Raw genomic sequence first — 14,114 nt, 5'->3', positions numbered from 1 at the left:
CGTATGTCAAGGTAGAGAATACACGCTTGGATTTCTTTCAAAGAAACCAATAGACAATAAGGGCTGATCTTTATTAGGGACTTCTTGATACTATAGATTGTGGAGAAGAATGTGCAGAAAATGTTGGAAGACGAGTTATATTGCCTGCGACATTTATAGGTGGCCCTTGAGATTTGAAGAAGGGATATCTGAATGCGATGTCATTAGTTTAGAGGTTTGGCAAGCCGGATTTATTTATAACAATGACATGCAATCCTAATTGGCCTGAAATTAAGCAAGAACTTGCTGTTGGAGAAGAAGCACAAAATAGGCCAGATATCATTTCAAGAGTTTTTAGAGCAAAGGTACTTGCTTTAAAACATTTAATTAGGAAGAGAGAAATATTTGGAGAAGTGGTTGCAATGATTTATGTTATTGAATTCCAAAAAAGAGGTTTACCTCATGCCCATCTTCTCATTATTTTGAAATCAGAATTCAAAATAAAGACTCCTGATGACTTTGATAAGTTTGTTTGTGCTGAAATTCCATCTTCTGAAAATGGATATTTTAAGAGAGATTGTGATCAAGCATATGATGCATGGTCCATGTGGTCATCTTAATCCAAAATGCCCTTGTATGAAACATAAAGAACACCGTGGACATTGTAAGTATGATTATCCAAAGAAAAATTGTGAAGAAACAAAAAGTAATAGTGATGGGTATCCTTTGTATTGAAGTAGAGCTACGTGTGATACTTGTTTCGGGTATTTTTTGGATTTCCTCGGATACTGGTCGCATTCTTCTGACAACGAGACTGAGACACCTGCAAAACAATGAATATTTCTTTGTCGGCATATTCGCCTCCGACGATCAAGTTAGTGATCTGAAACGGAAAAGGCTGGAGAGAGAAAGTAGAGAGAAGTTAGAACTATTAATGCTCTTTTTCTTGTAATGTCATAATCCACCCCTCCCATCATAAATGATTGGGGTATTTATAGGGGTGGGAGAGTGTTCCCTTTTAGGGTTTGTACCCTGAAATTCCGTGACATGATTGGCTGCGCAATCAGAGAACGCCACGTGTTGTTTTGGGGGGGGGGCACCGCTTTGCGGCTCTCAATGATATCTCTCGGGATTTGGGCCCTGATGTAATAAAGGCCCTTTTCACTTGCTGTTTTCAGGTGCTCTTTAGGGCATCTGACACGCGTCATCTTCCTGTAGGGACACGTGTCGCCCTTTGACTGGGCCACGCGTCACTACGGGATTGGACCACGTCTTTGGGGTTTATTTTTACCCTAAACAATACTCATGGGTGATTCCATATAATCCATATCTTTTAGCTTATTTCAATTGTCACTTAAATGTTGAAGTTTGTTCAACTATTGAAGCAGTGAAGTATCTGTATAAGTATGTTTATAAAGGCCATGACAGGATATCTTTCAATATTGTCCAAACAATAGATAGAGTTCCCGTGCAAGATGAAATCGAACAGTATCAACCAGGTTGATGGGTTTCACCCTGTGAGGCTGCGTGGCGCCTTTTTGGTTTTGATTTATATGGAATGTATCCTTCAGTTTTACCTCATCATGTTCACTTTCCTAACTCCCAGCTGATACAAATGAGACCTCACGAACAACTGACATCAATTGTTTCAGATGCTAAGCGTACTAGAACTTGTTTAACAGAGTTCTTCAAAATGAATTGTAAATCAGATTTGGGAACATGAATGACTATATAATGAATTTTCAGAGCACTATTGGTGGAATGCATCAGATAAACTGTGGAATAAAAAAATGAATAACAAAATCCATATTGGAAGGTTAGCATTTGTTGGACCTTCTGAAGGTGAAAGATACTATTTGCGGTTGCTGCTTCACAATGTCAGAAGTCCAAAGTCGTTTGAAGATCTACGTATAGTCAATGGACACATGTATTCCACTTTTCAACATGCAATATTAAAGTTAGGGTTAATGGAAGAAGATGATGCAACATGTTATTCGAAAGTTATTTGCTACGGTACTTATTTTCTGTCAGCCTAGCAATCCTTTTTCTTTGTTGTTAAAATATTATGATTCTTTTTCAGAGGATTACCGATACAAATATCCTTCGGATGTTGCAAGAGTGAAACAATTAACCATAAGATCAATTGAGCAATTAGTTGAGTCAATAGGAAGTTTGTTGAAAGCTTTTGGGTTACAAAATTTAGTAGAAGATGATCATGATCCTATACATGTTACGAAAGATATAAAAGATGCATTGAATGCTCCGATACCACCAGAGTGTTTAGAATGTAAAGATAAGTTAAATCAGGCTCAACGAGTTGCATTCGATGTCATAATGGATAGTGTTACAAAGGGAAAGCCTGGTGCCTTTTTCATAGTGGTCCTGGTGGGACGGGGAAAACTTTTATATATAATGCTCTATATGCAGAAATCAGATCAATGAATAAGATAGTTTTACCAATAACAACTTTGGGTGTTGCTGCAGCCAATATTCCTTCTGGTAGAATTGCGCATTCACGGTTTAAAATCCCTTTGGATCCTTCGGGCTCACTTGCTTGTAATGTTCCTAAGCAGGGAAGTCTAGCTGCACTTTTAAGGGAAACAACGTTGATTATTTGGGATGAAGCTTCTATGGCTAAAAAGGAAAATATCGAATCCCTCGATTCACTACTCGTAGATATTTGCAATTCAAGTGTATTATTTGGAGGCAAATTAGTAGTTTTTGGTGGGGATTTTAGACAAGTTCTTCCAATTGTTCCACGCAAATCACAGCGAGAAGCAGTTGCTGCAAGTTTAGTTAATCCTGCTTTGTGGCCACAAATGCTAAAGTCCAGGCTTACTGAAAACTTAAGGGCTAAAGATGATCCTGCATATGCAGCTTTTCTGTTGGCATTAGGAAATGGTGAATTGCAAAACACGGAAGATGCGTTTGTTTAGCCTTGTTGTACTGGAATAGCTGATGATGTACATCTAACAGATGTAGCATTTCTAGAAATGGATATATTTTCATTCAGTTCAGATATTTTTACTACAAGAGCTATATTGACACCGATGAATGAGGATGTTGATGCCATAAATTCAAGTTTGATTTGCAAATTCCCGGGTGAATCAGTAGTATATAAAATCTATGACACTATGATTGATGAATATTGTGCCGTATATCCTAATTAATTTTTAAACAAACTTTGCCCTGGTGGTATGAGTCCTCATGAGCTTGAGCTGAAAGTTAATAGTCCTATTATTCTGTTAAGAAACCTTCTGCCATCATCTGGTTTGTGTATTGGAACAAGACTCATATGTAAACGATTTTTTCGTAATCTCACTGAGTGTGTTATTGCTGTTGGACATAATAAAGGCCAACATGTGTTGATTCCAAGAATATCCTTACGCCCATCAGATTTAGAAGGCTATCCTTTTCAGTTTCAGAGAAAACAGTTTCCTTTGAAACTTAGTTTTGCAATGACAATCAATAAAGCTCAGGGACAAACTCTTAATCAAGTTGTGTTCTGTTTTTTTTTTTTTTTTTTTTATTATTTTTTTATTTTTTATTTTTTTTACTGAGATCCTGTTTTTACATGGGCAATTATATGACGCACTTTCTCGAGCTCGTAAATCAGCTAATGTCAGTGTAATAACTGAAGCTGGCACTAAGTAACGAAGGGCGACACATGTGAAGAATATAGTATCTTATGATATTCTTCGTTTGGCAGGAATCATTTAGAGTGGCAAAAAAAGATAAGTTATCATCATGGAAAGCAGCGAAATAAGTTTACATTTGTTATAGCAACCTCAAAGAGACCGGTTATTTAAGAACCGGTCTCTTTGAACAACTTTTTTTCCCCTTGTGTCTTCGTGGGTCCACCACAGTACATGCAACTTCCACAAGATCAATGGTCACTAAGAGTAGCACATTATGCACCATGGCTAGTATACTGGTGGCAGACACAAAAATTGTAATCCCCCGTATTTTAAATATTTATAAATAAAATTTTATTTTATTTATAATATTTATTTGTATTTATTTCCGAAATTTAATTTCAAAAGTCAAAAATTATTAATTTGGGTCGAAAATTATTTTAGTATAAATTATTATATGTACCTTCATTCTCTATATATACCCATACAAACAAAACCTAGTCCATTTTATTCCCTAATTGGCCCATTATATTCATGAGGCCTAACCTTCCTACTTACCCTACAATATTCTCTCCTGTAAATACCCCATTAATCCCTAAATTTTTCCTACACAAAAGGTTAGTTTTAATTTTCCTTATCCTTTATTTTTATTTTCTTTCTTTTCTTTTTATTTTCTTTTTTTTCCCCTTACTTCCTACATGAGCTACTTACATACTGCTCACTTTACAGCCACCGCAGCTTAGCTTCTTCTGCCACTTGTGCTCGTCGAAAATTGGCGATGGCCTCCCATGACCGCCGGCAATCAACCACCAGCCCGGCCTCTCACCGTGGCTGGTCTTCCTCTTCTTCCTTTCCCCTTGTTCTATTCCTATTTGCGTAATTATATAAGTATTGGTTTGGGTTTGATTAAATTGTTTGAAATTAATTTATTTAGTATCAATTCATGATTTTGATGGTTTAAACTTATAATTTCAGATTTATAATTTCAAATTTATACTTGTGTTATAATTTTCAGATTTTGTGAAATTCTAAAACCTAGAGTTTTATTTATTAAAATTGGGATTTTAGGGTTCTTGGGATCAATTAAATTAGTGCTTTTGTTCCTATTGAATTTCTATTGATTAATTGAGCATAAAAACATGCTTTTAAGGAAGTTTTAATGAGTTTTAAATCAAGTTATATTTCTGTAAATTTGGTTGTTTGGGTATTAATTGAGATTTTGTTGTTTGATTTAGGAGAGGACCTCAGATCATAGAAGGTGTTTTTAACGGTTTACCAATTTGTTTATTCAAGGTGCGTACAAGTTACGAAATCTTGACTTTAGAAGCATAATTAGGGATGTATTGAGAACTTTAGTATCATGTATAGAGAAGATTGGGCTTAATTGTTTGGTTATACATTGTGATTTCCGTATATTGTGTATGAGACATGTTTGAGATATAAGTATATGACTATGGTTGTGGGTGATGTATAAGTGATTTTCTTATCAATTGGATATGTTATGATTAATTAAAGGTTATGAATTCTTGGTTGTCTATAAGTGGAATTAATTTTGATAATGGTTCCATGAAGTTAATTTTTTATACTCTTTCATGAATTAATTATGATTTGATAAGAGGGAGTTTATTAAAGTCTTATAAGACGAGGTTAAGATTGTGGGGTGCATTATGCACTCAATGTGTTTATAAACTGAGATAGTTAAAGGAATAAATAATAAATATTGCTTGTCACTAATAAATCAAGAACTGAAATTGGAAACTTGCTTAACTTGATTGAATCGATATTGGATTGATTGTATTGTATAGCATATGAGTCATCACCAAGTCTAAACTTGTAAATCACGTAAAGTGAAAGATAAATGAGCAATAAACTCTATATTTGTGCACATCTGGAGTAATGACAATCAGGGGTTGGGGTACACGGGGTATTAGTTGTACACTTTTCTAGAGGTTGTCTGGTCTACGAGTCTCTTATTTCAAATACTTTTATAAAATTAGGGGTTAAATGAGATCTCATACTAGCTACGGTCACGAAGTTGCGCCAGTGGTCACTGGATGTTTTATTGATGTTCCCGAAAGGACGCATGGGGTTTTTCTTTTATTGATGTTCCAAATGGAACATGGGATGGACAACCTTGTCTATTACTTAATCCAATGATAGTTGAGTCGTGTGTTGAGTCTATTATTTAATGATGCGTGATGATTTATTATTAGTAGCATGCTAGGGATTTCTTATTATATTTCTCAGCTTGTATGTACTAGGCTTTGCTGATTGCGTGCTTTGTGTGTCTTTATTTTGTCATGGCCTTCGCCTTTCAATGACTTTGTGACGATCCAATTTTTAAACTTGTAATATGGGGAGAAAATTAATCAAAGGTTCTTACACATGCAGTATTCGCATCTAGGTGGTGGGATTTTGAGTAGAGTGTTGATTGCTTTTCACAATTTATTTTCCTACTTACTTTGAATTTATTTGACCTCGACACACTTTTATGCTACTTTTACTAGTTTGGGTTTTGGATAAGGGCCTCAATGGTTCCAAATTGTAAGACTTAATTTGGTTTTGTTTGTTTGGTTTTGAAACTAATTTATAACTGAATTGGTTTTTCCGCTGCCAATTTATGATATAGCCTTAACGTTTGAACACATGGCGGTAGCACGTCAGTAATTCTCTTGGATTTTGTTTAGGGTTCTCACAGGTTTAAAAAGAGCATTATTGGGGTATTACAAAATTGTTTCACACCATCAAGCGTTATTGCACAAAGTCGTATTATATTCTCACATCATGACATGACAAAGAATTAATTGCCGCATTTGAGAAACTTGAAAACACAATAATAATTTATTAAAATTTGTTATGTCATGCATGTTGCCGATCCCATTCTTTTTCAATTAAACTTTTGTTCACATTGTTCGAACTTAATAATTTTTATAATATTAAATCAAATGTTGTAGTTTTCATGTTCTCATATAAAAGGACCAAGATTAATTACCTTGTTCTTTTGAACATATGTAGTTATAATAATTTGAATTTTTACCACACCTAATTTGATCTTTCACATCTAATTAACACATTCTTAATTGCACTCAATTTCTAAACGTTGGCGAATCTCATTTAGACAAATAAGTTTTTACTATTTTATTGATTGCAATCTATCGATCTGATAATACATAGGTCTTTCGAATTGAACTCTGGTGAGAACAATATTGATTGTTCGTTGAAATTAAGATGAAAAGGAATTAGAAGGAAAATGATCCTTGTATTAAAAACTAATTAAGCAAACAAAACATCTAATGTAATAACAAGGAATCAAGAGTTACTAATAACCAAGAATATAAAGATAAATAATACGTAAATTTGTACCTAATCTTTACTAAAACCACATACACCTAATTTGCTAATTTGTTACATAATGTTTATGACTCTAAGAACCAACAACAAAGAAACATAATACGTAAATTTGTACTACATACACCTTGTTCAATTTGCTGGATACCTAATTCTCGAATTATTAATCACTTCACTCATCTTTATCTGCATCATCATCACCCCTATTCTTGTTCACCAACAAACCACCCAAATTTTTTTTTAAAAAAAAAAAGAAAAAACAACCTCTTGGCATAGGATATAAAATCGATGTAACCAAGACTCTAATGCTCAAAGCAACAAGATAAGCAAAGACCTCCAAATACCATGTTTTGTGGAAGAAAGCTCCACTAAAATTCTTATTATCGAGCAAGTTTGTAATCATGGATGAAGAGATTTTTGTTGAGATATCCATAAAACTTGTACTTCAACCTTTTTATTTTGGTTGTTTGACTCTCTTAGTGCTCATTATCTTGCGACGCTTCAAATTGTAAGCTTTTCTTCTCGAAACACATGATTCTTGATAAAGGGGCTTTCCCTTTGTTATTATCTCCACATCTTGATCCATCTTTGTTGACTCGAATGAACAATACAAGAGGGGGGTGAATTGTATTATAGGGGAACTAGGGTAATTTTTGCGGAATATATAAAGAAACTATGCAAAAAACTTAAAGTGCACAGAGAGATTTTACGTGGAAAACTTCTTAGCCCTAATCAAGAAGAAAAACCACGACCACAAGGGATTTTAAAACTCAACTCTTAATTATAATAGGGCAAACAACCTATTACAATCTAAGATTCTAACTCAAGTTTCTCAACAAACTTGAGTTCCCTTTCAACCGATCCCTCAATCAGTTGAATGCTTAAAACTCTCTCTATCTTCTTTCTTCACTCAAAGCAATAAACACTCTAGAGTTCACTCAAACTCTTACCCCAAATTACAACTCAACGAATTAAACTCTGTTTCGGGAGAAAACAATGGGACCTTGTCGAAGGTCCGAAGATGTGGATGAAGACTGACTTGGTCCAAATGATGCTGGGCCGAGGGTTTCCTGCACAGCAAACACACGTAAACTGGCCTCGGAGGTTGTGCCGAGGAAGGCCCCTCCGATGCCAAAGTCAAACAGTGTTTAGAGAGAGAAAGCTATGCAAGAGTATTAATTGCTTGAGGCTTGAATGTGAATGAATGATAAATGATGTAATTGAAGGCTTTTATACCTTAGCATGACAAGGAGAAGAGATGGGCTTGGGGTCATATGGGCTGACCATGACGACTTGGGCCGTTGATTGGAGCTAGACTTGGTAGGAAAGGAGGCTTGTGCCTTGACCTTGACTTGTATTGAATCATTTATTGACCGGGCCCAATAAGGAATAATTGGACCCAAACAACTTTCCCCCTAGACCCGATTTGGAAGGATGACGGGCCGGGTTTGAATTTAATAAAAATGGAGGGAAGTAAATGATTTAATTAAATTAGAAAGATTTAAATTTTAAACAGTCATTAACGAAATAACTGTAAGTAGAATAATTAGTGGGAAGTTGGACGGATAATGGGCAGTTAATTAAAGGGGAGTGTGTTTAACGGTTACTTAGTGAGGTACTTAAGAGAAATTAAGCGCACTGACCCTCGAACTTCCTATTTCTGGAAATATAAGGCCGGATTTGCGTTATCTCTCCTCATTTCTTCACCAATTCGCACTTGCATTCCCTCAAGAACACTCAGTTCCGCTTCAAAACTTCACTTAACACCCCAAAATCAAGGCTCGAAGTCAGTATTCGTTGCCCCGACTAGTTGAATCGGCAAATTCCGCTCCGTATAAAGGTAAATTTCTTCGAATTTCCTTCGACTTTCTTTGAATTTTTGAAAGAATCCCCCTTTTTTTACTTTCCCTTCGAAAATCCGACAATGGTTAGAGGAAGAGGACGCCAAACCCGACGACAAGGTCAGGCTAGGGACCCGAGGGACCGTGCTGACGTTTGGAACGGGGAAAGAGTAAGGGAGGACCCAGAATAGGGTATTTTGGCCACCCCTCTAAATGCAGCAGCACCCCGAGAAGAGGCTGAGGCTGGTGGCGCTGAGCAGGAGGAGGCTCTGCCTGCTGCACCATGGGATTTGCTCCCTGGGCACGCTGAATGGCAGAATGATGGTGCCATTGCGGCCTTGATGAGAAACGCGCCTTATACTTGGTAGGTCGGGAACACTGAAGCCTATCGGTTCGCCGAACAGAAAGAGTTACATTATGGCATTTTTGAAGAGGATGGGTACTAGTGTCGAATGCCCGCGCCTAATGACAGGATTCATCGTCCACCCCCTGGGTATGTGGGGGTGTACACTCGGCAGCTATAGTACGGGCTTTGGTTCCCTCTGGATCCCTTCATCAGGGATATTTTGATAAAGTACAGGATCTCCTTGTGCCAATTGACGCCTGTAAGCATTCGGCGAGTGATGACATATCTCTAGGTGTGCCGGTTCTTTGTTGTCGAGCCGAACCTACACTGCTTCCGAAGGCTACATAAGCTGGTGTCGAACACCTAGAGCCAATACGGTCAGCATGGCTCTGGCTGGTGGCGCATTGAGAGCCATCCGCAATACCTGACTATGTGGCCGAACGATTCTTCGGATAAGGACTGGAGAAGCCAGTGGATCTGGGTAAGGGCTCCAGCGGATCCGGAGCACCCCCACTTCTTCGGGGCTCCCCGCTATCTCTCCAGACCTGACCCGAACATGCAATATTTGGGTCCTGAAGACCCTGATGCCGCTCGCCACCCCAGCTACGAGCAGATTAACTTCTTCGGGAAGCAAGAAAATCCCGGGGGGGACTGGCCGAATGAAGTTTATCCCGACGAGATGACTTCTAGACAACCATTATGTCTTCCAAGAGAAGATGTTGGCGGTTGTCGGCCTCAGCCGAAAGCACAGAGGCGGTAAGTACCTTTGGCTAGGGCCGAGGACTTGCTTTATTTGCTTCCTTTTCGCTTTATTTTTAATGTCTGCTTCATTAAGCTAACTCCTTCACTCTGCCCTTTTAGAGCTGAGCGAGGCCACTTCAGGGATCGACTAGGAGTGAACGCTGAAAGGGTCATCTTAGACCGGGCTCCCGCAATCACTGACCCGAAGGACCGTCCACTGCACCTGCATTCGACAGGCCTTCAGATTGAGGCTGCTGCAGATTATCTGAAGCAGAAACCTTGGTGGGAAAAGCAAGATCCTTTGAGGAGTTTGTTGCCTGGAGAAGAACAAGCTGCTCGAACAGCTGAAGACGTTACTATGGCGATTGAAGCCTTAGAAGGAGGTGAAGGGACCTCTGGTGCTGCCGAGCAAGGGACTTCTGCATCCGAGGCTCAGCCAAGGACTTTGGTAAGTTCCTTAGCATTTTGCTTTCTTTGTTGTTTTTTTTTCAAGCCCTTCATGTCCCCTACTTCTGCAGTCTGAAGAAGGAAGCAGAAGGAGAGAAGGGAAAGCTCCTGCTCTTCCTGAAGACTTGCCACCATCTGAATCTGAAGAATCCGATATGGACGAGCAACCTCTGACCAAGAGTAGGAGGACGAGGATAGCAGTACTGGGTCCCTGTCAGTTTCATACGAGGTCGATGCCACTGGAGGCATCAGCATAAGGGAGCCTGATGAAGGTAGAGGCTCGCCGAGGGCTCCCCCTCTGCCAGTAAACCCTCCTCCCCGAACCCCTCCACCACCTCCCGAAACTCGAGAAATGGAGGTGGATCAAAGAACTCCTGACCTGAAAGGGGGGGTTCACGGGGAAGTTCTAAACCAAGAGAATGCTGCAAGGCACTCTGCTGAAGCTGCCGAGAAACCTGCTGCTGAGGGTTTCTCGGCTGATATTGAAAGGGAGGTTGACGCGCTGATCCGTGAACCTGAGACAGGAGATGAAGAGGAGGTCGTGGTTATTGATCTGGATGGAGATCAGCTGGGCTCCACTGATGAGGAAAATAAGGATGCTGAGTAAGATAAGGTTCAGGAGGTTCCCTCGTCTTCCTTTCCTTCATTCCAGACGCTGCATTCTAGAGATATGGGTTTCTCGGCCCCCCGCATTTTAATCCCCGACAACGTTTGGGAACTTATATGGGGTCAAAACCGAGAAGGAGCTGCGGCCTACTTCGGCGACCTTACTGGTATGTCGGAGGTAGATCAGGCAAGGGCGTGGTCACTTAAGGTCACTGCTGGAATGGGAGAGTCCAGCCGAAGGGTCCCTGACCCTGCCAGAGATAATCAGCGACTGCTGATGTAGGTGCTTTGCTGTTTATTTTCCTTTTTCGCAAGTTCAAATCTTCAGTTCAATTTCTTTCTTCTCTTTCCCCCTTCGTTTTTTTTAACTGACGTGCCCCTGCAATCAGGTTGTGCACAATCAGGCTCTCACTGTAGAGCTGATATACACTCTCCAAGACAACCTGGAGAATGCCTGGGAGGACGCGAAGATTGCCCAAGAGGCGGCAAAGCTGGCAATACTGAAGCAGCTGGTTGCTGAAGAGAAGGAGGCCGAGGCTGAGAAGTATGAGAAGCAGGCTGCCCAAGCCCTCCAGACCTTCTTCCATGCCATGGAAACTGAGATCTTCCCAACTCTAATAGCTGGAGAGAAGATCATCATGGAGTGCGGGGCCTTCGACATTCCTAGCTTCAAAGCGGCCATTGCGCGCCGAGTGGCTGATGAGGCAGCTGAGCAAATCCAAGAGATGCAGCAGAGGATGGAGGCTCTGGAAGCCGGTAGGATAACTGCTGAATAGGCACTCCAGGCTAGGGATGCTCAGCTTTCCGAGGCTCGAGCTGTTGCTGAGGCCCAGGACAAGAAGCTGCAAGATATGGAGGGTCAACTGAAGGTTAAGGAGGACGATTTGTCCCAGGCTAAGGAAGAAGCTTCAAGGGTTCAGTTGGAGCTAAATGAACAGAAGACTTCTTCCTCCAAACTCACTGATGAGTTGGACAAATCCAAGAAAGACTTGGAGGAGAGTAAAAAGAAGTTGGCTGATGCTGAAGCCTTGCTCCAAGTTTGCCTCTATACTTAGGAAGAATATGAGATGGGCTACAAGAACGGGTTTAGGGTGGCTAGAAGGGTAGCTCTCCATGCTGAGCCTTCTCTGGATTGGGCCAAGTGTGTTATTTGGGCCCAGGATCCCGAAGATCCCCATATGCAGTTTCCTACTCCTGCTGAGCTCGAAATTCCGAAGGCTGAAGAAGCCGAAGAGGAGGTCGAGCTGAGAGAGGTAGAGGTTGAGCAGAGAGAGACAGAAGCCCAGATGAAGGCCAAGCCTGCCTCCTCCGCTTCTGGAGCTGAGTCTGCCCAGGGGCCGGGCGATGCAGATCAGCCTTACCCTTCGGCTGAAACATAGGAACTCGAGCAGTCGTCTTCAGAATCTTGCGGATCAACGTGTGCTTCACTTTAGACTTGCCGCTTTCTGAATATTTCTTTTTGCCTTGTTTTTGCTTCAGCTTGCCTTGATGTACAAACAGTTTAATTTTTGTCTTTGTACGTACTTCGACAGCTGTAATTTTCCGCTTGTGGGCGGCTGCCGATGCTATCTTTTAATTCTGAACATTTGAACTCGTAGCTCGTGGTTCGAGCATAACTTTCATCTATGAATCTGATATTTTCCTCTTATTGCCTTGCTTTGAACTTGCATGCTTGCTTTCTTGAATTTTGAAATTCTTTGCATAATTTGCTAAGTAAAAAGCTTCGTCTTGAAGGTTTCAGCTGGAGATAGTCTGCACTTGTAGTGGCCTGTTGCCTCCCCCCCCCCCCAAGAAATTTGAAGACTTGGTCTTCGGGTTTGTGAGATGGGTTTTTTGTTTTTTTCGCTTTCGGGTGAAGCAAAGTAAATTTCTAACAGTTATTCTACTGCTCTTAATTTTGTATCTATCTGAAAGAATGGATATCTGAAACACAGGGCCAACCAAAGGCAATGTTTCAGATAATGGCCCTCTAGGATACAAGGCTCAATTAAGGCAATATCCCAAATTTGTCCATGGACTCATTGCCTTAGAAAACAAGTCTTGCTGAAGTTTTTAGCTCAGCTAAAAGACCAGTGTTCTTTAAAAGGCGAGTTGATCAGCAATCCGAAACCTGGTTCCTTGAAGGCGACGGTTTCAGACAAGGCTGAAGAAAACCCTTAAAGAGTAGATAGAATAAATAAAAGATGAAAGAGTAAAGATTGCAAATATTTGTAGAAATAGTGGCTCTGAGGCCTTTCATTAATAATTCAGAATGTACTTACAAAGATTGTTCTGCCCCGAAGGGTTTACACATGATATTTCTTAAGTACATCAGCATTCCAGTGATTTTTCAACGCAGTTCCATCCAACTGCCGAAGCCGGTATGTTCCTGGCTGAAGCTCATCATAAATTTCATAGGGTCCCTCCCAAGCAGCTGAGAGTTTCCCATGGATTCGGCTTTTCTGGACCGCGGCAGCATTCCGAAGGACGAGGTCTCCAACTTTGAGAGGCCTCGCATGAACTCTTCGATTGTAAAATTTGCTGATTCTTTGCTTGTATGCAGCCATTCTGTCTCGGGCTAAGTCTCTTACTTTATCGAGAAAATCAAGGGATTCCTTCATAAGTTGCTCGTTCTCAGTCGAGAAGTGGTGCACTCGTAGACTTTCAGAACCGATTTCCACTTGAAGAACGACTTCGGCACCATACACCAGCTCAAAAGGTGAATAGTCGGTTGCCTCTTTTTCGGTTGTCCGAAGTGACCAGAGGGTTCCTGGGAGTTGCTCTATCCACTTGGACTTTTGATCTTCAACCCTTTTTTTCAAAGCATTGAGGATTTGTTTATTTGCAACTTCGGCTTGGCCATTACTTTGTGGGTGACACACGGCTGAATATGCCAACTTGATGCCGAACTGATCGGTGTACCGCCTTAGCGGCAAATAATCGAATTGCCTTCCATGATCGAAGACAAAAACCTTCGGAATACCAAAGCGAGTAATGATGTTCTGCCAGATGAATTTCCTGACAGTTTGCTCTGTGATATTCGAAGCTTCTTCAGCCTCAATCCATTTGTTGAAATAGTCAATGCCGACTATCAACCATCTTTTTTGGTAAGGTGCATTTGGAAAGGGACCCAAGATATCCAACCCCCATTGGGCAAAAGGAAGCGGATTCAGGATTGGCTGAAGGTCTCTG

The 14,114-nt window shown here is 40.4% G+C and overlaps 1 protein-coding gene across 1 annotated transcript; it reads left to right on the top strand.

Annotated features, from left to right (window-relative positions):
• The first annotated feature begins 242 nt into the window (after positions 1-242).
• On the top strand, positions 243-2,915 carry LOC145624768 (uncharacterized). Its single transcript, XM_081677860.1, has 5 exons — positions 243-558; positions 1,347-1,478; positions 1,726-1,992; positions 2,060-2,341; positions 2,464-2,915. Exons 1-5 carry the CDS (start codon positions 243-245, stop codon positions 2,913-2,915), a joined length of 1,449 nt encoding a protein of 482 aa, XP_081533986.1.
• Positions 2,916-14,114: the final 11,199 nt, after the last annotated feature.

This window comes from Chenopodium album, chromosome 3, assembly GCF_948465745.1.
Source record: "Chenopodium album chromosome 3, dcCheAlbu1.1, whole genome shotgun sequence".
In the NCBI taxonomy this organism is placed as follows: Eukaryota; Viridiplantae; Streptophyta; class Magnoliopsida; order Caryophyllales; family Amaranthaceae; genus Chenopodium; species Chenopodium album.
The sequence above is the reverse complement of the archived record's forward strand: the minus strand, read 5'-3'. Positions and strand labels throughout refer to the sequence as shown.

Coding starts and splice junctions, on each gene's coding strand:
- LOC145624768 (XM_081677860.1), top strand. CDS start 243: ATGACATGCAATCCTAATTGGCCTGAAATTAAGCAAGAACTTGCTGTT. Junction 559..1,346: donor TGGATATTTTAAGAGAGATT/GTGATCAAGCAT, acceptor TAAATGTTGAAG/TTTGTTCAACTATTGAAGCA. Junction 1,479..1,725: donor AATCGAACAGTATCAACCAG/GTTGATGGGTTT, acceptor ATGAATTTTCAG/AGCACTATTGGTGGAATGCA.